At 41.4% G+C, this 24,813-nt stretch overlaps 2 protein-coding genes across 3 annotated transcripts; one reads left to right on the top strand and one right to left on the bottom strand.

Moving 5' to 3' along the window:
* Positions 1 to 512: 512 nt before the first annotated feature.
* cfap77 (cilia and flagella associated protein 77) lies at positions 513 to 6,027 on the bottom strand. 2 transcript variants are annotated; one of them, XM_074670846.1, is made up of 8 exons: positions 5,667 to 6,027; positions 5,242 to 5,312; positions 4,389 to 4,502; positions 3,959 to 4,061; positions 2,309 to 2,552; positions 1,891 to 1,996; positions 1,714 to 1,815; positions 513 to 919 (listed from the first exon to the last, which is right to left on the bottom strand). In XM_074670846.1, the coding sequence occupies exons 3-8, from the start codon at positions 4,470 to 4,472 to the stop codon at positions 797 to 799; spliced, it is 762 nt and encodes a 253-aa protein (XP_074526947.1). In that variant the 5' UTR covers positions 4,473 to 4,502; positions 5,242 to 5,312; positions 5,667 to 6,027; the 3' UTR covers positions 513 to 796. The 2 variants fall into 2 exon arrangements, with proteins under 2 accessions (XP_074526947.1, XP_074526948.1); XM_074670847.1 differs by having other exon boundaries at positions 5,242 to 5,278.
* Positions 6,026 to 21,619, top strand: qsox2 (quiescin Q6 sulfhydryl oxidase 2). Its single transcript, XM_074670845.1, has 12 exons — positions 6,026 to 6,397; positions 10,446 to 10,546; positions 10,664 to 10,712; positions 13,398 to 13,503; positions 13,863 to 13,953; positions 14,027 to 14,172; positions 14,867 to 15,022; positions 15,098 to 15,227; positions 16,003 to 16,125; positions 16,256 to 16,406; positions 16,487 to 16,675; positions 18,480 to 21,619. The coding sequence occupies exons 1-12, from the start codon at positions 6,163 to 6,165 to the stop codon at positions 19,025 to 19,027; spliced, it is 2,025 nt and encodes a 674-aa protein (XP_074526946.1). The 5' UTR covers positions 6,026 to 6,162; the 3' UTR covers positions 19,028 to 21,619.
* The last annotated feature ends 3,194 nt before the right edge of the window (positions 21,620 to 24,813 follow it).

The raw sequence follows: 24,813 nt of genomic DNA, 5'->3' as shown, positions 1-24,813 counted from the left end.
AACATCACGGGAGGAAAACGAGGATATCCAGGTGTAGATGACAAGAAGTCAAACTTTAAATATTACTTTGATTATGACGTCATCTGAAAATAATGTTTTATGCATTTTCAAAAAGTGTGAAAGCAGCAAAAGTTATCAAGAGCAAATTATTGGTAAAGACTGAAAACTGAACCAAGATCCACAGAGAGGTTTACAAGGAGGTTGATATGAAGACATGAATATATTAAACAGCTCCTCCTCCAGCTGATACACTGTGTGTGTGAGAGTGTGTAAGAGAGAGTCTACAAATAAGAAACACTCCTCCCTCCTGCTTTTCTTTTTTTTATAGCTCAGGTTAAATTCATGTTCATGTCAAAATTGATTTTTAAGAAAGAGATCACAGTAAAAATAAATAACTCAGTTTTTACAGTTTATTAAACATCAGATTGATAGAAAAATCAAACACTGGTAGCCAAAATGTGACATGAAAACAAGAACATGTCTAAAACTACAACCAGGTGCAATTTACCCCAATGACTCAACCCATAAAGTAGTGCAAATTAACAACCAACAAAAGCATTATTCACATTTTTGCTTTTATAATACCTGTAATAAGGAGTCAAACAGTCATTATTCACAGATTTAGAGGAGTAGAGGTCCCAGTATAGAACCCTGAGGGACTCCCTTCCTCCAACATGTGTTTCAGACTGATTTAAAAAGTGATCTAGAGAGAAAATACTCATATCAGATTGATTAGGTTTTATTTCTGTTAATATTGACTCTTTTGAAGAGAGGCCCCGTCTGTTTCCACCCCAGGTTAGTCCAGATTGTATGTTCCCAGACCCTTAGCGCCCCTCCTGGACACAGAGTCAGACTGATGGGCCCTGAACGCTCGAAGACGAGCCTCCTGGTCCCTGAAGGTGTCCAGAGCAGGAGCGACCTGAGAGAGGAGAGGTAATCTGTGTTATCACCAGTAGAGGGCAGAGGACAGTGACACTTTTACAGTCCAGAGCCACACAAACCTGAACCCAGAGCTGTGTGTGTTCTGCTAAATCAGGGGTCTGCAACTTTTACTTTCATAAGAGCCGTTTTACTTCAGCTCACCTGGATCACAGTCATTTCGGAGCCACAAAATCTGATTTATCTTTACAATAAAGACAAAAAAGTGTAAAAAAAATTCTAAACATTGTTAAACTCTAGAAAATAATTAAACCCATAAAGTTGTACAGGTGGTGTCTTGTTTTTTAGTTTCAATAAATTTAAAATATTTTTAAAAAAATGAAAAATTTGTAATGTCATCAATTACATAAAACAATTTTTTGAAATTTCAATTAATTGCAAAATTTTCAAAACATTTGAAATTTCCAAATTTTGCTCATTTGATATTTCTTTTATTTAAAAAAATCAAAGCTAAAAATGACCAAAAAAATGCACAAAATTCCCAAAATTTTAAAATGTTGGGGCCGATTTTAGTCCCTGACCAGATTTCTTCCCCTGATTGTCGGGAGGACTGAATCTGGGTTAAATCGGGGCGAGAATCCTGTAGTGAAAGCCAGGCTTTAATTGTCTGTCTGTTACACTACATATGGAAAGGGTTGACTAAAAATATTAAGAGACATAAATAAACTATGATAACTCAGCTGACTTTAGCTGACAGATCCACAGAGAGAGGGAGATGAGGACAGTTTCGTGAGTTGATCAACAGTAGAAACCTCAGACAGTCATAGTGATCACCTGTGTGAAGCGAGGCAGAGTGAACGGAGCCTGAGTGACGGGCAGAGGCTGGCTCCTCCTCAGCAGGCTGGCCCGGGTGTCTTTGCCATTGCACGATTTGATCTAAACACACACACAAGCACGGTTATTAGACCCCATCCCAGTAATGAGTCCCCAGACCAGTACCTCATTTCTCACCCGTTGCATCTTCTGCTGGTTGCAGCTCTGACTCCTGCTCAGCTGCTTGTCCACCCATTGACGTCCATAGTGATGGGAGAGAATGTCTGCGAGAGGAGACGGTGGCCTGATGGAGAGATTAACATTCATATAACAACAACAATAATAGTAATACAAATAAAAAATAAAATAATTCTTAGTATAAAAATAAAAATAAAAATAATAAAAATAATACAAACAATTATTTAAAAAATATAATAAAAAATATATTAATAATAATAATAATAATAATAATAATAATAATAATAATAATAATAATAATATCACAATAAATAATAATAATAATAATCATAATAATAAACATTTTATTTAATAGTGCCTTTCCAGACACACCAGAAATCAATCAATCAATCCTCAGGTCCGTGAGTGAATTTCTGACCTGTTTGAGATTCCAAATGTGATGTCCGGCACCACGGGGCGCCGTGAGGCCACGCTGTCTCTAGGTTTAGGGGCGGAGGTTTGGCTCGTGGCCTCGCCCCTCTGAGCCCGGTACTGACTCAGCTCTTTGGATGTGACCACACCGGACTTCACCGCCTCCCGGTTCAGGGACACAAAGTCAGGAACGAGGGACTGATGAGGATCAGAGTCTCCACGGCTGGGCTGGACCCTCCAACCGGACAGAACTGAGGAAACGGAGGTTCAAAGTTGAAAGACTACAACTCCCAGAAGGCACCACTGCTGATGAGGAAGACAGTTGGTTTGAATTCTAATAATTCAAAATCAGAGGAGACAAATGGGAAACATGTAGGGGATAAGAAGAGCGTCACATGGCTCAGAAGAGCATCAAGAAAAGACAGGAAACAGATTCATTTAATGTGAAAAGACAACAATTTAAAAAGAGACTGAAGGAAAAGAGGATAAAAATAAGCAAAAATAATAAAAAGACAGAATCAACAGTTAATGAATTACAGTGCAGTGACAGGATTAAAAAAAAACATGACCCAGTAAAATCCAAACAAATCCAAAGCTCTGATTTAAAATAACTTCAGAACAAAGTCTCAGTTTGTCTCAGAGTGGAGGATCACAAAAACCAAAGACCTGATCTCAGACCATCAGAGAGTCTGAGCGCTTCAGAGCGAAGCCGCAGATCAGACAGAAACACTCAGTGATCCAGAAAACAACGAGAACCAAGACTCCACTGTCCTCGTGTGTGTGTGTGTGTGTGTGTGTGTATGTGTGTTTGTGTGTGTGTGTGTGTGTGTGTGTGTGTGTGTGTGTGAGGGAAAGAGTGACAGCAGTGATTTGTTGCCTGAAGGCATGTTTATTTCATGCAAACACACTGTGACAGCTGACCGCTGCCAAACCTCACTCACACACACTAACACACACACACACAAATGTTCGTGTGTATCATCCTGAGTCGTGTTGTGTGTTCTGCCTCATTTACAGACATCATTATAATAATGTCAGATGTCTGCAGGTCATACGTGACGAGAAACGAGCACGGTGAGGTCGGCTCGTGTTCGTCCTCTGTCATCGCTCAGTGAAGCTATGATCAGATGTTATGTATGACCTTTTTGGATTCATATCTTCTGTGTTTTAAATCTTAAAGATGTTTTTGGGAAACCAGCACAGAAATCATGAGGGAGGTTAAAGACATGAGGTCAGAAGAAAATGTGATCATGAAACAAACGCTGGCGGTGTTTAAAGGCTGCTTTGGTTAAACATCAGGTGCTACTAGCGTTAACTTTTGTGCATTAAAAATAAATAAAATTTGTATTATTATTTTTTCCATATTCTTGATACAAATTCCAAGCTTGAAGTCAGAGACTCTGAATGGTTTGTTCCAAAACTTGTGTGAGGACTCTGTGAGACTAACACGGAATTTGCTCCAACTCTGACATCACAAGTTGGTGCTTCTAGAATGCTGTGTTCTAGAATGCTGTGTTCTAGAATGCTGTGTTCTAGAATGCTGGGCTGTATCAGTATTAGGCATTAGGCTGAAACTAGGCTAAGTTTTCACAGTATCACAGTTTCATGCTGCCCTCATTTTATCTTTTTTCTCTCTCTACGAGTGGGCGGGGCTTACCTTCAGCCACGCCCCCATCTCTAAATGTCCCACTGCTGGTTCCATAAGTAAAGTCCGGACCAGGAACTGACAGACCTCTGGACCTGACCTGACCCAGAGGTGCCTGCACACATGAAAGAGATGTTAAAGTTCAGATATAAAGAATCAGATTACATGTTCAGAGTATCAGCTGGTAGATTTTAGGGGATTGTGTGAAAGAGAGGAAATCCTCCATGAGTGGTGACTGTTAAAGAATAACCCCCCCTACAGCTCCTTATTAGCCCCAGGGCTCCACAGCATCTTAATGAGGCCCTCTTCTGATGTTCGTCTGCTGCCATCTGGTGTCTATGATGTAATCTTACACTCATCAGGAGTCTACACTTTATCCACTGCACAGTTAGCCATTAGAATCATTTATGAATTAAATATGGAAGAATTATTTCCAACGAACCTTTATGAGGCGTGGATTGGTCAGCATGGAGTCTCTGACCACACCGATTCTTGGTGAGGACATGTGTTTCCTCTGAGCGATCATGTGAGCGACAGTTTTCTGATAGGACAGGTCCTGCAAGAGGAAGGAGACTATTTTCACTTCAATGTGGCTGAAAATAGGTTATAATTTTTCATGTTAGAATAACAACAATCAGAGCTGAACACTGAGATGACCTTTGACCTCCAACAGCTTGTTGGTTTGTGAAGCATTATATTTCATCTAACCTAAATGATCTTTTCTCTTTTTAAATACACTGAAATTTTAATTTATATAGTTAAAGCTAATAAGTAAACAGGATAGCAGTCATCAATGTTTAATTTTGATCCATTTCTAGTCTCAAAAAAAAAATCATTGTTTTTAGATATCCAGACAGTAAAATCACTGTTTTTTAAAATATCACAGGAATAAAGCCATAACAGAAATTTGTGATTAAAATAAAGTAACTTCTACCAAAATAAATGTAAAACAAACTTAAAAAGTAAAGAATTTCAGCCAACTCATTAAAAGACTATAATCATATAACCTGTTGCATTTTTTTTAGCTGTCTCAGAAGGCTTTTAGAGACTTAAATAATTCATTATGTAACTAAATTGACTTTCTTTGGTTGTAAAAAGGGTTTGAACAAACAAACAACTGGACTTTTGTGTTCAGAGGCAATAAATTGGACATCAGTTTTAGCGATATACGAACCAGTCTTCGTCAATTTCAACGACAGATATCTAAGACACGATAAAACTACTAAAAAGAGATGTTGGATAATACTTGAAAGCTCATAAAACCACAATTGTGTCGTTAAATAGCTTAAAACTACCTTTTTCAGTGTCCTCTGGCGTCGAACAGCTCTGTTACTATGGAGACAGGACGCTAACCGTTAGCATTCAACTATAAATAGAAAAAAAACGAATAAGAAACTTCAAATAATACCTTTAGTTTCTCTTGACCTATTATTTATGTATTTGTTTGTTACAAAACTGTGGAAAGTAATCATAACCCCTGGTAAGCACTCAAACAGTCGGCCTACAGAGGCAGTATAGTGAACGCTGTTACGTTCAGGACCGTGCAGGATACAAGAAAACTTCCGTAGTACATGACTCAGTATCAAGATACAGTTATATTATGCACGTGTGCCTTAAATTTGAATATGTTTTAACATTCAACAGTGGTTTTCAAAATTTGGCAACTTTAGCTTCAGTGAGACTTCTCATGAAGTTTTCCGTGTAGCTTTTTCTTGCTTACCTAACCGAACGAAGCTGTATTTTCCGAGACCACTGAATGCAGCGCGGCTTCTACGTCAGAAAGCGTTGAGCTCAAGTTGCCAAAGATCGTCCATTAAACATGTTGGTCACACTGACATTTAAGCAGAAGCTGAGTTCCAGCAGGAAAGTCGGGTGGTTACCATAGCAACCAAAACCGTGAATGGAAAAGGGTCGACGAAAGTGTGTTTGAATTCATCTTTTGGTTCTTGACAGCTATTCGATAAAAAACGTTCACAGCAAAGAAATGTTAAACCAGTTTCTCTGTGATGTGATTAACCCTTTCCTGTTCTGCGTGCCGCAGATATCTGGTAAGAGTGAGACGTCTGTAGGTGATGTGGATCTATGCTGTAAACACACGTAGCTGTTAGCGGAGCAGCTGCTCTCATGTCTCCTCTGATCCATCTGCATGTTTTCGGAAGAAACTCTCCTCATCTCTGACAGTCTGCTCTCGGTGTGTCTCTCCCTGGACGGCAGGGATGCTCCGATTTTGGTTCAAAGCGGCAGTCGTCCTCTGGCTCGTCCCCGGGTGTCTTGGAACCGCAGCCCGGTTGTACACGGAGCAGGACCCGCTGTTGATCCTCAGCAGCAGCAGCCTGAAGCCCACAGTCAGTAACTCATCCTCGGCGTGGCTGGTCCAGTTCTTCTCCTCCTGGTGTGGACACTGTATCCAGTACTCCAGCACATGGAAGGCCCTGGCACAAGACGTCAAAGGTACAACAGCCTTTACACTCGGTTGGAGTCCCTTTGTAAAAAGCAGTACCAAACCCCTTTCAAAAAACAGCGATTACTGCATTCCTGCTTTATTTGTGTCACAATGATAAGTGCTTCAGCATCACTCAGCATGTTTTCTCACCCTGACTATCTTCCACTTTAATTCGGCATTAACACAATCTAAAAATAGGCTTTGTGTTACTCTGAACTCTCACCTCTCCATCACGTGATTCCAGATTACAGAGTTACTTAAAATCAGTGCAGGCGCAGAAAATTAGCAGATTATTGAATGAAGTTCTGAATTCATCCGCTCAAGATTAGCTGATAGATTAGCTCTTATTTTAGAAATTGTAACTGATCACATTGGTGGTCTGGATTTACCATATGTTTGTCACTGAATGATGATGATGATATTGTAAGATGATTTGTTGGCTTGTTTAATGTTCCTGACTCGCATCACTGATTTTCCCTTCTTAGGTAAACAGAACTAAAACTACAAAACAGTCATATTAACCCACTTCCACTCAGAGCTGAGCTAACAGGTAGTGAAACAGGCCTATGGTCACACTGGTGATGTCTTTGTAAGGGAGCTTTAGCTGTAAACAGCAGGTATGTGAGGGACTTTTAATTGAAATGGATTTTCCCACACACTCTCTATTGATCTGTAACACAGTTTAGAGCTTGGTTTAGAGTTAGCAATCTGCACCATGTGATAGCTTTATAACCACATAAGGTTTTAAATGCCTGTATGGCGTGCAAAGGCCGGATCAAATCCTGCACAGTTGAGCATATTTTCCAACACTGGGAGTAGCTGAAGTATTGCCAATCCAAAACTGAATCCGTGCTGAAACGTTGGCCATGTTTTGTTACTCAAAGCAGCTTGTTACAGGTCATTCAAAGAGGAAAAAGTTAAAGGAAGTTATTTAATCATCTAAAGTCAAGTACAATGAGCTTTTGTTAGATTTCAGGAAACAAAATGGGATTTTTACCATCAGGAAGCAAGGGGACCTGAAAATTTGTTTATGCATTATTGTAAGTGAAATACTGATATTTGATGCTCGGAATACATTAGCATCTTTTTTCTGATTCGTAGACTTTTTACAATCTGTTGTTGCAAAAGGTGTTCAAGCAGGTTCAGTTTTAATAAAGTATCACTTTAAAGTACCTGCAGGGAGTTTTTAAGTGGCGCTGAGACAGACTGAATGACATCTAAACAACCCAGCTGAGGGATATGAGTTGCTACCCTGTCCACTTAAGGGGGCGCCAAAATCAACATAGAGAGCAGTTGTCTGAGCTTGGTCCTTTTGGTGCAGAATCCACTTCTTACTGTGGTTTTATTTGTTTAATAGTTGCTAAAATTCAAGAAATTTGAATCCAGGTCTCTCAAAACCCTGGATGTGCATCGCAGTCCTCGCTAGTTGGAGCTAGGGATGTCTCGATTTAACTTTTCTGGTCCCTTGGCTGTGGTCATCAACCGATATTGATAAAGTGTTTATTTGTTAAAAAGGTTATAATAGTTTTGGATCTGTCATTATAGTTTAGTTTTAGTTAGTTTTGAAATTTTTTTCCCATTACAGTTTAGTTTTAATTAGTTTTAGAGCGGGCATTCTAGTTTTTATTTGGTTTTGATGTTTGCAACAAGGCTTAGTTTTAGTTTAGTTTTAGTTTTTTCATACTTTATTTGCCAGGAGCAGGATTCAAAAAGGTCAGAGTAAATATTTTGTAGTACTGTTCATTTTCCAGTCCAACATAGTGCTCACTGCTCAGTTAATGCTGATTCTGACCTGGCTGCAACTGCCTTTAAAACAAAAAAAAAATATAAACTTAATGTAAAAAATATAAAAATAAATTATATAAAAATAATGTTAACCTAAATTACATAAAAATAATATAAACAAAAACTATATAAAACAATATAATAAGCACGACCCAGTACGTCGCTATGATGGTGCCATACGGCACTAACAACTGCCTAAAACTGTCGTAAAGTTGGTTTGGAAAATGTGTCGGATTGATTTAAATTCTAAAGGCTGTTAATGTTGTCAAAAACTAAAACTAAAGGCATTTTCTGTATAATTTTAGTTAGTTTGAGTTAGCTTTGTGAACACAAGATACAGTTTTAGTTTACTTATCGTTTTTGTTTTCTTTTCTAGTTTTTATTAGTTTGAGTTAACTGCAATGTATTTTAAATTTTAGTTTTCGTTGTTAGTTTCGTTTTAGTTAACTATTACAACCTTGTTTGTTAACCAGCAGTTTGGTAAGAAAAGTGTTTAAGGACTTCCAGAAATTACTATTTAATTGTTAGCTTTAATTCCCTGTAGACTTAATCATAATTTAGCCCCAGTGTCAAGTTCGTATCAGTCCTTTTGCACTGATACCAGATCCAGCTTTGAACCATGATCTGGATCGACACATCGCTAGTTGGCACCAGAAGCAGGAAAAGTTTAATCTGCTTACAATTTTTTCACTTTTGCAGGCCTGAAATGCCGCTCATATGTTGTGTCTTTGCTGCGATGCAGACACCTGCCAGTAGCTGGAGCTGTAAGGGAATTCTCTACTACCTGGATGTAAACAAGCACAGATGACAGATGTGGTTTTTGTAGCGTGGCATCGTTTGTCAGCGCGTTGATGCTGTGAATAGAAGTAAACTGTGCTCAGTTTACACTTTTAGAGGGAGTTGGTCAGAATTAAAGATCTGATGAAAGAGGAAGCTCGTTGCTTTTTAATTGTTATGATAGCTGATCACACAAAACTCAACTGTTTGCAGGGTAAAGGTGTGTTTCCATGAAGCAGGAGGAGTCGCAGCACATTGAGCAACACGTGGCCTTTTCTCTAAACTCTGAGAAACAAACAGCTGCGACGTCTAATAATTAATTTAGAAGGAGATAAGTCTGATTCCAGTCAGGCAGACTGATCTGGTTCCTCCTGTCTGCAGCATTTTAAGGAGAGTTTGTATCATTTGTTTATTTTTTCATCACATGCAAAAACCTGTACACACTCATACATACACACACAAAACAACAACAACCTGTGGGAACCGGTTTGCAGTGTTCAGACTCCATCTGCCCCGAAAACTCTCAGGGGAATCGTTCTCCTGAGACCAGCTGCTTCTGTAACACACACACACACACACACACACACACACACACACACACACACACAGACGCTCCCTCTTTGTTCGGACCTGCTGTCGGAGTCAAAGGACATCTGAGACAAAAAGACCCGGCTGCCCCCCTTAGAGACAGACAGCTGGGAGGCAACACTCACACACACACACTCTCACTCACACAACCCCAGCCCAGATACACACACACACACATTATTACAGACATAGAAACTGAAGCATCTATCAATCAAACTCTGATTTTTTATTGATGATCAAAGATTTAAGAGCCCAAAAAAAGAAAAACAATCAATCCTCAACACTGAAAACACTGAAAACACACTTAATGATTTTGTGAGACTGCCAGGTGTGAGATCTCACAGAATCTCACGGGATTAAACGTGACTTCGCAAGATAAACAAACAAAATCAGGCCAAGAACTTGACCAGTGTGTCCAGCTTGACTTGGTGTTTGCAGCCCCAATTGGACACAAGAGGAACTGCAGTTTTCTTTAAATACCCACTGGCTTCATTTTCTGAAACCAATTAGCGGAGATGTGCAGGATTTGTCAAAATATTGCGCTACAATGCTAATCTCTCCCCTCGATCCTCTTCCCCTAGCTTGGCGCAGAAGAGAAACGACTTAAAGGTTAATACACGCTCCTCCAGCTTTCATCTCTGTGTCCTGTAAACTGATCAAATGAGAGGCGGCTGTGTCACCCCTGTGTGGTAACACCAGGTTACAAAAGGTTCCTGTTGAGTCACCGCATGTTGCCTACGTGACCTCCACACACTCAGATGATTGTCTGATAATTTGTTTGCTTAAATCTGCTGCACAGGTGACGCTATGAAAGCAACGACAGAGTGTTTGGAGAGTGTGTTTACAAAGAGATGATTCATTATTTCTCCTCACCTGTCTCACTCTCTCTCTGTCTGTCTCTCTTAGACTGGCAGCAGGCGATCAGCGTGGCCGTGTTGGACTGCGCCCAGGAGGAAAACTTTGACGTGTGTAAAGAGTACGGCATCAAGTTCTACCCAACGTTCAAGGTGAGTGACATCACATAGAAGTTCCCTGTGCAGAGTACCGGTACTGTACCTGAGGGAACTTTATCCCTGTGGAGCTGCTTCTCAGTGTAATGACTCTGCTGATCTGTCTGTCTGCAGTATTTCCACGCTCACAGTCCAGATACAAACAGAGGCACCATTTACAGAGGTGAGACCCACTGACACCACCTGTCTCACACACCACCTGTCCATCAAACTACTACTACTGCCACCTGTCTTACATAAAACCCATACATCACTAGTATCATACCACCTGTCTCACAACATCTAACTTACACTACCTGTCTCACATTTCTGTCTCTTACCACATGTCTGAAACTGCCTGTCTCAAGCTATCTGATTCTACCTGTCTTACAACTTCTGTAGCAAAACACCTTTCGGAGACTCCCACACCAACTGTCTCACACCTGTCTGACAGAACCTGTCTCACACTGTGTGTCTCGCAAGACATCTATGACACTGCTTGTCTTACACCAATGTTGTGAAGACCTGTCTGACGAAACCTGTCTCACTCCTTGCATCCCACAAGTCATTAGTCACACTACCAGTTCCAACTATCTGACACCACCTGTCTCACATCTATAAGATTGTGTCTGTCTCAAACTAACTGTCTCACACATTCTGATGCAAACACCTGTCTAACCCTACCTGTCTCACACCCTCTGCCTCACAAAAACTTGTCACACAGGGTCTGTTACCTAGCTGTCCCATACCACCTGTCTCACACCCACTGTTGAATACACTAGCTGTCTCACATTTTTGATAACTTTGTTGAGCTTTACCTGTCTTACACCTTGTGTTGTAAACACCTTTCTCAGAGTACCTGTCTTACTCCTCCTGTCCCACATGTCATTTATTGCACTACCTGTTCTGCCTGTCTTATGCTACTGTCTCACACCTTCTGATGTGAAACACCTGTCTGACACCACCTGTCTCACATTTATCTGACTCTATATGTCTCAAACTAACTGTCTCACACCTATCTGACACTACCTGTCTAACACCTTCTGTTGGAAAACATCTATTTGATGGTGTCTGTCTCACACCTTGCGTGCCATAACACATTTATATCACTACCTGTCTAACACCTTCTGTTGCAAAACACCTTTCTGACACTCCCAGAACAATTGTCTCACACCTATCTGATACTTCCTGTCTCACATCTATTAGATTCTGTTTCAAACAAACTGTCTCACATTAACTGTCTGACACCTATCTGATATCTGATATCTGTCTTATGCTACCTGTCTCACACCTTCTCATGTATAACACCTATCTGACACCACCTGTCTCACATAAATCTGACTCTATATGTTTCAAACTAACTGTCTCACACCTATCTGATACTTTCTGTCTCACACTTCTATCTTACACCTATTTGATCAACTCACCTGTCTTAAACTACCTGTCTCACATCAAGCTTATATTACCTGTCTCACACATTCTGTTGCAAACACCTGTCTGCCTTCCTACCTACCTGTCTCCCACCCTCTGTCTCACAAAAACACCTCACACAGGGCCTGTTACCTAGCCGTCCCACACCACCTGTCTCACACCCTCTGTTGAATGCACTAGCTGTCTTACACCTCCTGCCAAACCTGTCTCACCCATAACTTTGTTGAGCACCACCTGTCTTAAACCTTCTGTCTAGCTTCACCTGTCTTACACCTTGTGTTGTAAACACCTATCTGAGAGTACCTGTCTTACTCCTCATGTCCCGCATGTCATTTATTGCGCTACCTGTTCTGCCTGTCTTATGCTACCTGTCTCACACCTTCTAATGTGAAACACTTGTCTCATATCTATGTGACTCTTTATGTCTCAAACTAACTGTCTTACACTACCTGTCAAACACCTTCTGATGCGAACACCTGTCTGACCCTACCTGTCTCACACCCTCTGTCTCACAAAAACACCTTACCCAAGGACTGTTACTGACCAAGTGTCTTACACATCACCTGTCTCATACCACCTGTCTCACTCCTTGCATCCCACAAGTCATTTAGTAACACCACCTGTTCTTCTATCTGACAACACCTGTCTCACATCTAATGGATTGAATCTGTCTCAAACTAACTGTCTCACACCTATTTGTTACTTCCTGTCTCACACTGCTGTCTTAAACCTACTTGATTCAAACCACCTGTCTTAATCTGCCTGTCTCACACCTACCTTGCATTGACTGTCTCACACATTCTCATGCAAACACCAGTCTGACCCTACCTGTCTCACACCCTCTGTCTCACAAAAACACCTCACACAGAGCGTGTTACCTAGCCGTCCCACACCACCTGTCTCACACCCTCTGTTGAATACACTAGCTGTCTCACTTTTTCTGATAACTTTGTTGAGCTTTACCTGTCTTGAACTGCCTGTCTAGCTTCACCTGTCTTACACCTTGTGTTGTGAACACCTATCTGAGAGTACCTGTCTTACTCCTCATATCCCACAAATCCTTCACAACACTGCCTGCTCTGCCTGTCTTACCCTACCTGTCTCACACCTTCTGATCTGAAACACCTGTCTCACATCGACATGACTCTTTGTCTCAGACTAACTGTCTCACACCCTCTGTCTCACAAAAACACCTCACACAGGGCCTGATACCTACCAACTGTCTTACACAACACCTGTCTCACACCCTCTGTTGAATACACTTGCTGTCACACATCACATTTCCTGCCAAACCTGTCTCACCCAAACTTTGTCTAGCTTCACCTGTCTTACTATGACAGTCTCTAACTCAACCTGTCTCACACATCATACACTTTCACCACCTGTCTCACACCTGCTGCTCCCTAATGACTCACTACCTGTCTCTCTCTCTGTTCAGGTGCAGACAGAGAGATCCAGTCAGTGAGACAGCTGATGGTGAACATCCTGCAGAATCACACCAAGCTGAACTGGCCTGATCACTGTCCCCCTCTGAAACCACACAGGTACCAGAACCAGAACCAGAACCAGGACCTCAGTGCTCTACTGCTTTAACGCTCAGAGAAGAAAAAAGTTAAAGTTAAAGTTAGAGAAAGTTTCCAGGGTGGGAAAAGTTTGGATTTATTCAAATAATTGATGACAGCGGGGTGTGCACTGTTCCTGCCGCGCGTTAACAGAAAATTAATCTTAAATTAGTGAAAAATAAATCTGTGCGATCATTTTTCAGGCAGACGCACAAACTGTTCCAGCTTATCAGAGAAATAAGAAGGACGCCAGAGAAATTATAAATCATATTCACTCATTAATGTGACTGAGTTTGTTAGAGACTAACTGCCTGTCTGTCTGCCTGTCTGCCTGTCTGTAGCTCTGTGGAGCTGCTGCCTCTCTTAGGTCAAAGGTCAGATCACTACACGGCCATCATCATCGAGGAGCCGGAGTCCTACGTTGGACGAGAGGTGAGACGATGTGTTCATGTGACGTCAGATTAAAGTGTCTCACCTATCTCACCTCTGCCTGTCTGACTCTCAGGTGATCCTGGACCTGCTGCAGTTCTCAGGTGTGGAGGTAAAGAGAGCTCTGAGCTCAGACCTCCCCCTGCTGGACGCTCTAAAGATCTCCAGCTTCCCCTCCGTCTACCTGCTGCACCCCAACGGGACACACACACACCTGCACGTGTGAGTACACACACACACACACACACACACACACACACACACACACACACACACACACACACACACACACACACACACACACACACAGATTAAGTCGTCAAATTAAATAAACACAATATATAAACAACCTGTCACCTCCTTCTCTCCTTTCCTCTTCCCTTTTCCTACTTCCTTTTTTCCTTAAATCTTTTTTTTGTCCCCCCTTTCCCTTTTTCTTCTCCTCTACCTTTTTTTCTCTCCTTCCTCTTCATCTCATGCCTCCTCTCCCTCTCTGATGTCTTCTTTCATCCTTCTTCTCTTCATCTTTGTTCTTCTTTTACTCATCCATCCTTCTTTCTTCCCCTTTTCTTTTTCTCTTCCTCCTTTTTCTTTTCCTCTGTTGACCATCTTTCCATATCCTTCTTCTCTTACATTTTCTTTCTTTTCCTCCTCCTCTCTACCTCTTTTATCACTCATTTTTCTCTTCCTCTCTGTTTTTCATGTTTCCTCTCCTTTCACTTGTCCCCCTCTTCTGCCTTTTCTTTCTCTGTCTGCCGTGCCGTTCCTTCTCCTCTACACTCTCCTTTTTCTGCTCTCCCTCCCCTTTTCTATCTCCTTTTTCTTTTCCTTCCATGTCTCCTTTCTTTTTTCTTTTTTACCCCTCCCTGCTTCCCCGCCTTTTCTCTTCCCCCTCTTCTCCTCTCCTCCCTCTCAGTGAGAAGCGCTTGCGTTTCTTCTTCTCCTCCCTCCTGAGGACGTTACCTGGAGTCCAGCGCAGGTTGAAGTCTGGCAGCAGCAGCAGTTCCATCGGAGGCCAGGCGGGGGCGCTGTCTGACAAACAGAGCAGCGAGCCGTGGAGAGACTTCGACAGGTCAGAGACTTGGAGCGGATCAGGTCGGTCCGGTCTGATGTGGGGCGGTTTGTAAACCTGTCTGTGTGTCTGCAGGTCTAAGGTGTACACAGCAGACCTGGAGTCTGCGCTGCACTACCTGCTGAGGGTGGAGCTGGCTACCCACAATTCTCTGGAGGGGGAGGAGCTTAAGATCTTTAAAGACTTTGTGACTTTAGTGGCAAAGGTATGAGAAAAAAAAGCATGTTTGATTTTTGAAAGTTGGTGGGGGAACACTGGCTAACTCTGTCCGTCTGTCTGTCTCTACCTGTCTGTCTGTCTGTCTGTCTGTCTGTCTGTCTGTCTATCAATCTGTCTGTCTGCCTGTCTCTCTGTTTCTTTGTCTGCTTGTTTGTCTGTCTCTCTGCCTACCTGTCTCTCTGTCTGCCTGTCTGTCTTTTTCTACCTGTCTGTCTGTCTGCCTGTCTGTCTGTGTGCCTGTCTCTCTGCCTGTCTCTCTGTCTGTCTGTCTCTCTACCTGTCTGTCTGCCTGTCTCTCTACCTGCCTGTCTGTCTGCCTGTCTCTCTGCCTGTCTGTCTACCTTTCTCTCTGTCTGTCTGCCTGTCTGCCTGTCTCTCTGCCTGTCTGTCTACCTTTCTCTCTGTCTGTCTGTCTGTCTGTCTGTCTCTACCTGTCTTTCTCTCTGCCTGTCTGTCTGTCTCTGTACCTGCCTGCTTGTCTGTCTGTCTGTCTGTCTCTCTGTCTGTCTGTCTGTCTCTACCTGTCTGTCTGTCTCTACCTGTCTTTCTCTCTGCCTGCCTGTGTGTCTGTCTGTCTGTCCCTAACTGTCTCTCTGCTTGCCTCTACTTGTCTGTCTCTACCTGTCTATCTACCTGTCTACCTGTCTGCCTGTCTGTCTCTACCTGTCTTTCTCTCTGCCTGTCTGTGTCTACCTGTCTGTCTACCTGTCTGTCTGCCTACCTGTCTGTCTCTAACTGCCTGTCTGTCTCTACCTGTGCAGCTGTATCCAGGTGGGGGTTCTGTGGTGAAGCTGATGGAGACGCTCTCTGATTGGCTGCTCAGCATGCCGCTGCAGAGGATCCCCTACCAGGCCGTCCTGGACCTGGTGGACAACAAGATGAGGGTGAGACACACACACACACACACACACACACACACGCACACACACACACGCACACACACACACACACACACACACACACACACACACACACACACACACACACACACTGACTCTGTGTTACCTGTCCCAGATCTCAGGTGTGTTTCTGGGGGCGGAGCTTCGCTGGGTTGGTTGTCAAGGCAGCCGTCCGGGGCTGCGTGGTTACCCGTGTTCCCTCTGGACTCTGTTCCACGTCCTGACCGTTCAATACGACGCCATGCCCGCCGTGCTGGAATACACAGGTACACACACTCTACATGAGGAGGCCAAACTGTCACATGTCTGCCTCCTGCTCCTCTGATTGGCTCATACTTGCGTACAGGTCTGCAGCGGGAGTCGGCCCCGGTGCTGCAGGTGATGCGTCGGTACATCCGGACGTTCTTCGGCTGTAAGGAGTGCGGCCGACACTTTGAGGCGGCGGCGGAGGCGAGCATGGACAAAGTGGAGAGCAAGGAGCAGCAGATCCTGTGGCTGTGGAACCAACACAACAACGTCAACAACAGACTGGCTGGTACACCCACCACACACACATCACACATGCACAAAGGATTGTGGGTAATGTAGTTTGATGAAAAGTAATGGAGTTTTTTTATGACTCTTATTTGTTATTTTAATTGATTTTATATCTTTAATTGATGTTCTTATTTGTTACTTTAACTGTGCAGCACTTTGGTAAACTTAAGTGATTTTTTTAAAATATTCTATATAAATAAAGTGGATTGAATTGGATTGGAGTAAGACTAGGATTTTATTTCCAGGAGTAAAAAAGTCATTTTTTAAGGGAGGCCAAGATCATCATCTTGTAGTGTGCTTACTATACATTTCATATACCGATGTGACTTCTAAACCGGTATATAAAAAGCTGAGCGAGGTGTTGAGTTGTGATGTGGTATTTAATCCAGGAGATAGCGCTCTAATCTAGTTAAAGCTATGTCGCAGTGATGTGCCACCACGTCAGTCAGTGTTGCTGCCATCCTAACAGTTACACTACTGAGCCTAGCTTGCGCTGTATAAACCATAGACTGTATATTAGAGTGGACAGTTTCTCTTTTGAGAGAAAGATTTCTTTATATCTTACTATTCCAGAAAAAAACTACACAATAATGTCAGCGGTCAATCATCGTTAAACGTGATGTAAAACCTTGTTTTTAACCTCGAATAACTAATGAAAACGAAATTTTTCAGAAAAAGAGGACCTGAACACAAGGCAGCAAAGTAATATCTTCATATCACCACAGCATACAGATCAGAGAAACATTTCTACCAGGTGTATTCATTTTTTAAAGTTCAACCACAGCCCATCTGGAATGGATGGGGAGATGGATTTTTTGACCTATACTGCAGCCAGCCACCAGGGGGAGCAGTTTTGGTGGTGACCTCACTTCGAGCTGAACGAGATGACGTATTTTTTTTTACAGTCTATGGTATAAAGTCTATTGTTTTGTTGGAGATCGGTAAAACAAGAAAGAGCTACACAACAGCACAGAAACTGCACATTGACATGATGGAAAAGACATTATGTACTGTTGGTTTTGCATATGTGCGTTCTTGGTGAATTCATTGAAAATTGAAATGATTAATTATTAATAAAATAGATTGGACACATTGATTTTTAAATAATAGGTAATGATATAGAAACCATTTTTCCTCTGACAGAGCTTTACCCGTGCAGCTTATATTCAATAACTCTTTAATTTAGTTAATTAATTAGTTGATTGAATTTATTCCCCCCTTTTTACTAATGTATTTTTTTTATTAATTAAATAATTAATTTATTAACCTATTTTATTTATTTATTTATTCATTTATTCACTCACCTTTTTTTTAATTATTTATTCATTTATTTCTAACTAGGCTGTAAACATGTTTATTTTTGCTGTTAGGATCGTCTTTTTTGAACCAGTGTGTATAGGTTTCTGATGCAGTCTCTAGTGGATGCTTAAGGAACTGTGTTTTTTTAAGCTTAATATTTTTAGTCCGTAGGTTGCTGCTTCTTCACATCATATTTTAGTGATTTTATCCCAGTGTTTGACTTCAATTTATGTGACACAGGATAAGTCCTACTGGAAAAAATCTGTCAGGATTGCGTCAGAATTTTTTTAAAATCTTAGAATTTTAGAAATAATGTTTGAAATATTGTTTTTTCTGCAGGTCTAACCCCTGTAAACAAATTCAGTAGCCCTGATTCTTCCCTGTAAATTTTTTCTAAATTTTCACGATTTGCTAAAGAAATGTTTAGAAGCAAAATGCCACGAACCGAGGGACCTACGTTGTTTTCTGTTGGGTATTGAGAACCGAATTTTTTCCTCTTCCAGGCTCCCTGAGCGATGACCCCCTCTTCCCCAAAGCTCCGTGGCCGAGCCCCTCCCTCTGCTCCTCCTGCCACGAGGAGAAAAACGGCGTCCACGTCTGGAACCAGGACAACGTCCTCCTCTTCCTCCGACAGCACTACGGAGCCGCCAACCTCTCCCCCAGATACTCTGTGACTCCCCCGAAACTCCCCCTACCTCCTCCAAATCCTCCGTCTGAGGCTGTGAAACACGTGGCTCAGCCTCAGGAGGAGCACAGAGCAGGAGGAGGAGAGAGGAAGGAGGTGGAGAGGAGAGCGGAGGAGAAACCAGAGCCTCAGGTTGTGGATAAAGCCGTGAGGGGGGAGGTCCCAGACCTGGGGGTGAGAGCTGGGAGAGACGGGGGGGAAGGAGGAAAAGGAGTCTGGATTCTGGGTCTGGGTTTCAACAGCGTGGACATGAGTCTGTGTGTGGTCCTCTACGTCTGCTCCTGCCTCTTCCTCATGCTCCTCTTCTTCTTCTTCAAAGTCCGGTCCAGGAGGTGGAAGCTCAGATACTCCCGCCTCCACGTCTGACCCTGAACAGACCAGATCAGACCAGTTTAAAAGGACCAGACTGCTTCAGGCTCACTTGTGTTTGCGTTAAAGGGCCAGTACGCCCAAAAGACTTCTTCTGTTGGACTTCAGAGGCCTGGGTGTGGGACCTGGTCTGGATCTGTCCTTTTTTTTTTAAAGAGCCCCTTTTAAATCTGACCAGACCGTAATCTCTGGATTAATTTATTTCACTTTTCTTACTCTGGACCAGACTGGTTTTTCTGCTCCCACTTTGTGCCAACCTGCTGACAGGCGACACACCTGTTCTCTCAGGCCCCGCCCCCTTCTACACTTCAAACACTGGTGTGTGTGTGTGTGTGTGATTTTCGGTGTGTGTGTTTCCTAACTGTGAATCCTGGAGCCGTCCTGATGGTGGATCTCTGCACAGGAACCAGTAATGAGTCAGATGTGTGTGTGTGTTTGGCGCCCTCTGGTGGTTCAGAGAGCAGTTTGATGGATTTGTAAAAATGTTTGATTAATGTTTGTAATCGACCAAAAACAACTCCAGCGTGGACCGTGTGAGGATGCTGAGGTTTGAGTTTAAAAACTGGATTTAAATTTTGTTTCTGGTTTGAAATCATAAAATCCGTCTTTGGCTCTTCTCTCAGATGCACATGTGGAAATTTCCAGAAAATTTCAGGACAGCCCCTCATTCTCCTTTTTTTTCATTCATCTGTTCACACAAAATATCATGTTTTCAGAAGTAACCCAATCTGGCTGGTGATTAAAGAGGGGGTATTGTGCCTTTTTGATTCTTTATTTTTTTCTGTCTGGTGCCCCTACTGGAAAAAAAAGAAAAAAAAAGAAGCAAATCCTCTATTTTTCTTTCTCTGGTGCTTAAGAAAACCCTTATTTCAGCCTCTATTTTCGCTGCACCCCACTCCACAAACCCCTTCCCTCTGATTGGCCAGCCTTCTGGGGGCGGAGCTATGGGCAGACCTTTATTGGAGTTCCTGATGTGCTGATATCATCATTTCAGCAACAGGTTTGAACATCCAGCATTGTTACATTACACCAATGTTTAATATGAGAAAGCAGAATACCCCCTCTTTAAACCTAAAATCTGTTCTTACAGACAGAGTAATATATTTGTTTTAAACATGTTATTGGCTCTAAAATCATCATCTTAAGAACTTTGAATTCTGTCAGAGGCCTGGGCCAACAAAACTGAATCAAAAACCCAAAGTGTTAGCTATTATGACTGAATGATTTAACCTTCTGTCGTTCAACATAGAAGGACGCTGCGTTAACCCCGTGCACTAACTGTGGTATCGATTCTTACCCCAATAAGAAAATGCTGCCTCATGAACAATCCCTGAAAAGACGTTGGTATAAGAGCATCTTGGCTCCTCAACATCAGTATTTTTATATCATGTTGTTAAACGTTGGCCAGACAGACGGATGAGTCCATCCCATTTGTCCTTCACACAATCACAATCTGATGCCCTTTGAGCTAATTCATGTAGCTGGAAGGGCTAGTCATCGTTTCTCAGCCTTCCTGGCTCATTCTGGAAAGTGAAGTTGAGAGGAAAAGACTTTCTTGCTCAGCTTGAACATTTCTGGAAATTTTCAGGATCTTAGAGCAGGTGTGAACACAGCTACAGAAGAGAGGAGATGTGATGTGATAATTGTTAATTTTCCTTGTTATGTTTGATTCTTTGCGTTCTGATTGGCTGTTTCTGTGACACACAGACGTGTACATGTGGGATAAAAAAAAAAGCACAAAAACATTCAGCCTGAGTTCCAACTTTGGAGTTTGAAGCTGTTTTAGCCGCACGAGAAGAGGAAACAGGACCGGGATCACCTGCAGCAGACAGAAATGCTCCTAATGCTTCATAAAGAAAGCGAAGGAGTCTGTTTGTTTTCTGTAAACATGAATCATTAGATCTGAGTCACTCGGAGGATGTGGTTCCTCAGAGCTCAAACGGGCTCGGTGTCTGGGAAAACGATTCAAACGCTGAGCATCAGAGGGCGTTTAATGCTGCGTTTGATGAGTTATCCAATCAGATGTGAGCTTCAGGTTCAACCCAAGACTATTTGAGATAAAAACGAAAACTTTCAGGATATGTTGATAATTTTTCAGTTTATCATCATAGTTAGATGTCAGAATAAGAAATGTCAGAAATCTGTTTTTATTTATTTTAATTTTTTTTGGTAATCATTTGTTCATTTGCAGAGCAGAGTGATGGAGTCTGTGTACCTGCGCTGTCAGGTGTACACAGTCTGCTGAGCTTCAGTTTTTATTTATTTATTAACGGGCTGTTTGTTTTGTCTCTGAAGGAGATGTTTGTGGTTTTAGTTTCTGGGTGACAGAGCTCTCCTGTGGACTCCCTGGAGGACCCTCCTGCTAAAAACTGATCAGTCTCTAAGGATGAAAAACCTGAAACCTGTCGGATGTTTTTCCTTTTTTTAATCTGCTGGTGTCTGAACACGTCGTCTGACTGTCTCACGGCTCCGCTGCAGAACAAAGCAAACAGGAAACAGACTTGCTCTCCTGCGTTTGTTCAGAGCTCCTTTATTTTCTGATCCTCTGTGTTAATGAGATGTAAATAATCTGACTTAATAAATCATGTTGCTGCAGCTTGCTCTGTCTGATCTTTGCTGCAGGTTGCTGGTTCACCATGAGGAGCTCTGCCTGCAGCCACTGAGCAGGACGCAGCTGGCTGTCAGACTGGAGATGCAGTTTGAGCTTCAGGTCTGAAACCAGCTGCTTGAAAAGAGGCTGTGGGGGTGAGGGTTTGAACTTTGACCTTTAAAGGCTGGTCTTTATCAAGCAGTAACCTCAGGTGCTGAAAAAGGAGAAGTACAAAAAGATATGCAGTTCTTCTAGTGTCCACCAGGGGCTGGCTGCAAAAGACTTTTTAACATGTTGCTGCCTCCAGAGGCTTGAAAACCTTGTAAATATTTATCATATCATCCCTTAAAGTGTGAAATCTGCTCTACAAACCACATTTTCTTAATACAAATGAACACTGAAAATTATGGACTTGCCCCCTTAATCAAATCCAAATTGGTCGAGTTACAAAATAAAGTGGACAGATCTATTTCTCTTTGAAAGCCTTAAGTTGCAGAAGCCATGGGATAATATCAGTGTTGAAGTTCTCAGGAAATATATTGACACTATGGAGGAGACGTGTACTGCTCTAACTGCTGCAGAAGGTGGGAAAACCAAATATTAAAGTTACAGTTCGATATGCATGTTTCATGAACATGAGGCAAAGACAGGTCAGGTTTTGTGATGATTTAAGCCACCACTTAAAGTTATACATTATAAAGAGAGAAATAATAGCTTAATTGTCATTACAAGATACGTTTCATGAAATAACTTAATAATTTACAATTAAAAAAAAAAGATCTTTTAAGGTATATAAAAAGCAAAAAAAAACAAAACCCTAAATTCTAAAATGTTTGGTTTTTGTTGTGGGCCTCGTAGACTTCTGTGGGTATAGAGTTGAACTGGTGCAGAACTGGCTGATACCAAGCAAATTCCAGTACAGAAATGAAGCAATGGGAAAGTGCAAAATCTGCAGTTTGTTGAGTGCCTGCTTGAGACTAACTGAGATTGACATTTATTTTATTTTAAGAATTATGAGAAAAAAAAGTTAAAATTCTGACAGAATATTGACTATAATCTCAAAATTTTGCCTTTTTTCTCTAAATAAATAAATAAAATAAAAATAATGATAAATATATATATATATATATATATATATATATATATATATATATATGTATATATATATATATATATATATATATATATATATATATATATATATATATATATATATATATATATATATATATATATATATATAAAGTAAAATAAATAAATTGATAAATTAGATTTTTTTTCAGTGGCCCTTCAAAGTAGGGATAAAAAAAAATACCATCAAAAATAAACATGTTTACGGCCTGGTACAAAAAAATGACTTCAGTCTTCAATGGTGATTTCTCTAACAACACACAGTAAGGAGGTAATGTATTTTAACTGGGCAGTTTACAAGATATCGATCTCATGAGTTTACCCAATCAGAGGCGCAGTTTAGCTGATTGACAGGTTGGCGCCCTATCACTGTTAGTGTTGACGCTCAAAGCCCGCCTCATTTCCAATGTGGCTCAAATATGACTTAAACGGTCCGTTTCAGCAACAGATAGGTGACGTCACATGGACTACGACCATTTATTACAGTCTGTGAGTAATACCGGTTATCTCCCGCTAAAGTACGTCACCTGTGACGTAGAATTACCAAAAGAACGTTCGGAACTGTTAACGGCCCGAATTAGCACGTCGATGCTAATTAGCATATTCATACTTCTGCTGCTCCAAGCGTCATTAAATGCTAATGTAAGTTATTTTAACCATGTAACACTAGCTTCTAGAGTAACCCTTAGCTCTTCCTGTTTTAAGAACAAGTTAAAATTCTTATGGTGAGCATACTAATGTTTATTATTAGTTAAGAGGGTAACACAGATGTGCTAACATAAGCCTGTTATGTATAAAACAAAGTGTTAAAGAGCAGTGCTAAAACCTGGTGCCACCAGGTAATGTCCACAGCTAAGTGCATTTTTATTATTTAAGGCATTTTAATTTGTCAGATAGACATTATTGGTGAAGTGAACTGGTAACTAAATGCTAATGTTAGCCTGTCAGTGTAGAAACAAACCAGATGAGATAAATTATAGATTGTTAGCCCTGTTATCAGCCTGCCAGGTGTTGGTATTTATCATAAAATTAGAATATCAAATGAAAGCTGTACTTTATTTTTGTTAAAAGAAGCTGAAAAATTCTGCTTCAGTATTTCACCTTGTTCTTACTAAAAAGGAGAGGCTGAACTCACTATTAAAGGTTACTCTGAGTGTGAAAGTTAAGTCACATACACTGAAAACTTCAGAGCCAGTATTTGGATCATTATTTACCGAACTCATTTAGCTGAGGGACAAACAGACCCCAGACAAAATGTTCTGACTGAAAAATGAAAAACAGACTCTTCAGCAGTCTGAAGGTTTAGATTAATGCTGGAAAAACACTTTTATTTTCTTATCTATGAACAGTTTGGGAGCAATTAGGTTCACAAAAACTCAGAACGTCCTTGCTTTATTGATTATTTTCAACGAAATAATAATAAATCATAATTTACCAAATTAACATCAGGCAGAAGTCAGAAGTTACTTATGTGGAAATGTTTCTGAGGCATTAAATCTTCTATGAGGTCGTTTTTTTCTTGTGTAATTCTAAGTGTTTTGTATTTTTTTTTAACTTTTAGAAGCTGAAGTCTCCCCCTGCTGGCTGTTCTGAAGAATGCAGCTTTGAGGCACTTCTGCACTGGCGTCTCTTTTCAAAGCCGCACCCTGCTCATTTGAATATAAACTTCTGATCTCAGTGCAGCAGTCTGATAAAACAGCCGTGGTTTCAGGTGTGGCTGCAAAGAACTGTGATCTGATGACACAGTGACACTAGGTGGAGCTCACAGGGGCCTACACACACACAAACGCACACACGCACACACACACACATTCACAGCAGCTACTGTATAAGTCCTTATTTAGCCTCAACATCCTCCCCCCCTCACCCGTCCTCCCACTCGTTTCTCTCTCCCTCTTTAATATTGGATGGAGAACTTTAAATACAGACACTCAACCTGTCTGTCTGTCTCTCTGGCTGCCTGTCTGTGTGTTTAGAAACAGTTACAGAGAGACAGACAGGCATGCAGGCAAAGAGTGGTGTGCCTGTCTCTCCACACAGAGCTGTCTGTCCCTATTTAACT

The sequence above is a fragment of the Halichoeres trimaculatus genome, unplaced genomic scaffold (assembly GCF_033239565.1).
Source record: "Halichoeres trimaculatus isolate MK-OKI-2021-1 unplaced genomic scaffold, fHalTri1.1 fHalTri1_scaffold_5, whole genome shotgun sequence".
Classification (NCBI taxonomy): Eukaryota; Metazoa; Chordata; class Actinopteri; order Labriformes; family Labridae; genus Halichoeres; species Halichoeres trimaculatus.
This window is presented reverse-complemented; position numbering and strand designations above follow the sequence as displayed.

Bases quoted from the DNA above. Each gene is read 5' to 3' on its own strand.
- qsox2 (XM_074670845.1), top strand. From the start codon at position 6,163: ATGCTCCGATTTTGGTTCAAAGCGGCAGTCGTCCTCTGGCTCGTCCCC. The intron at 10,547-10,663 runs GTGAGTGACATC...GTCTGTCTGCAG, and splicing joins AGTTCTACCCAACGTTCAAG to TATTTCCACGCTCACAGTCC. The intron at 16,407-16,486 runs GTACACACACTC...ACTTGCGTACAG, and splicing joins CGCCGTGCTGGAATACACAG to GTCTGCAGCGGGAGTCGGCC.
- cfap77 (XM_074670846.1), bottom strand. From the start codon at position 4,472: ATGATCGCTCAGAGGAAACACATGTCCTCACCAAGAATCGGTGTGGTC. The intron at 4,062-4,388 runs GTTCGTTGGAAA...TCATGTGTGCAG, and splicing joins CCAATCCACGCCTCATAAAG to GCACCTCTGGGTCAGGTCAG. The intron at 2,553-3,958 runs GTAAGCCCCGCC...CCGTTTCCTCAG, and splicing joins AGATGGGGGCGTGGCTGAAG to TTCTGTCCGGTTGGAGGGTC.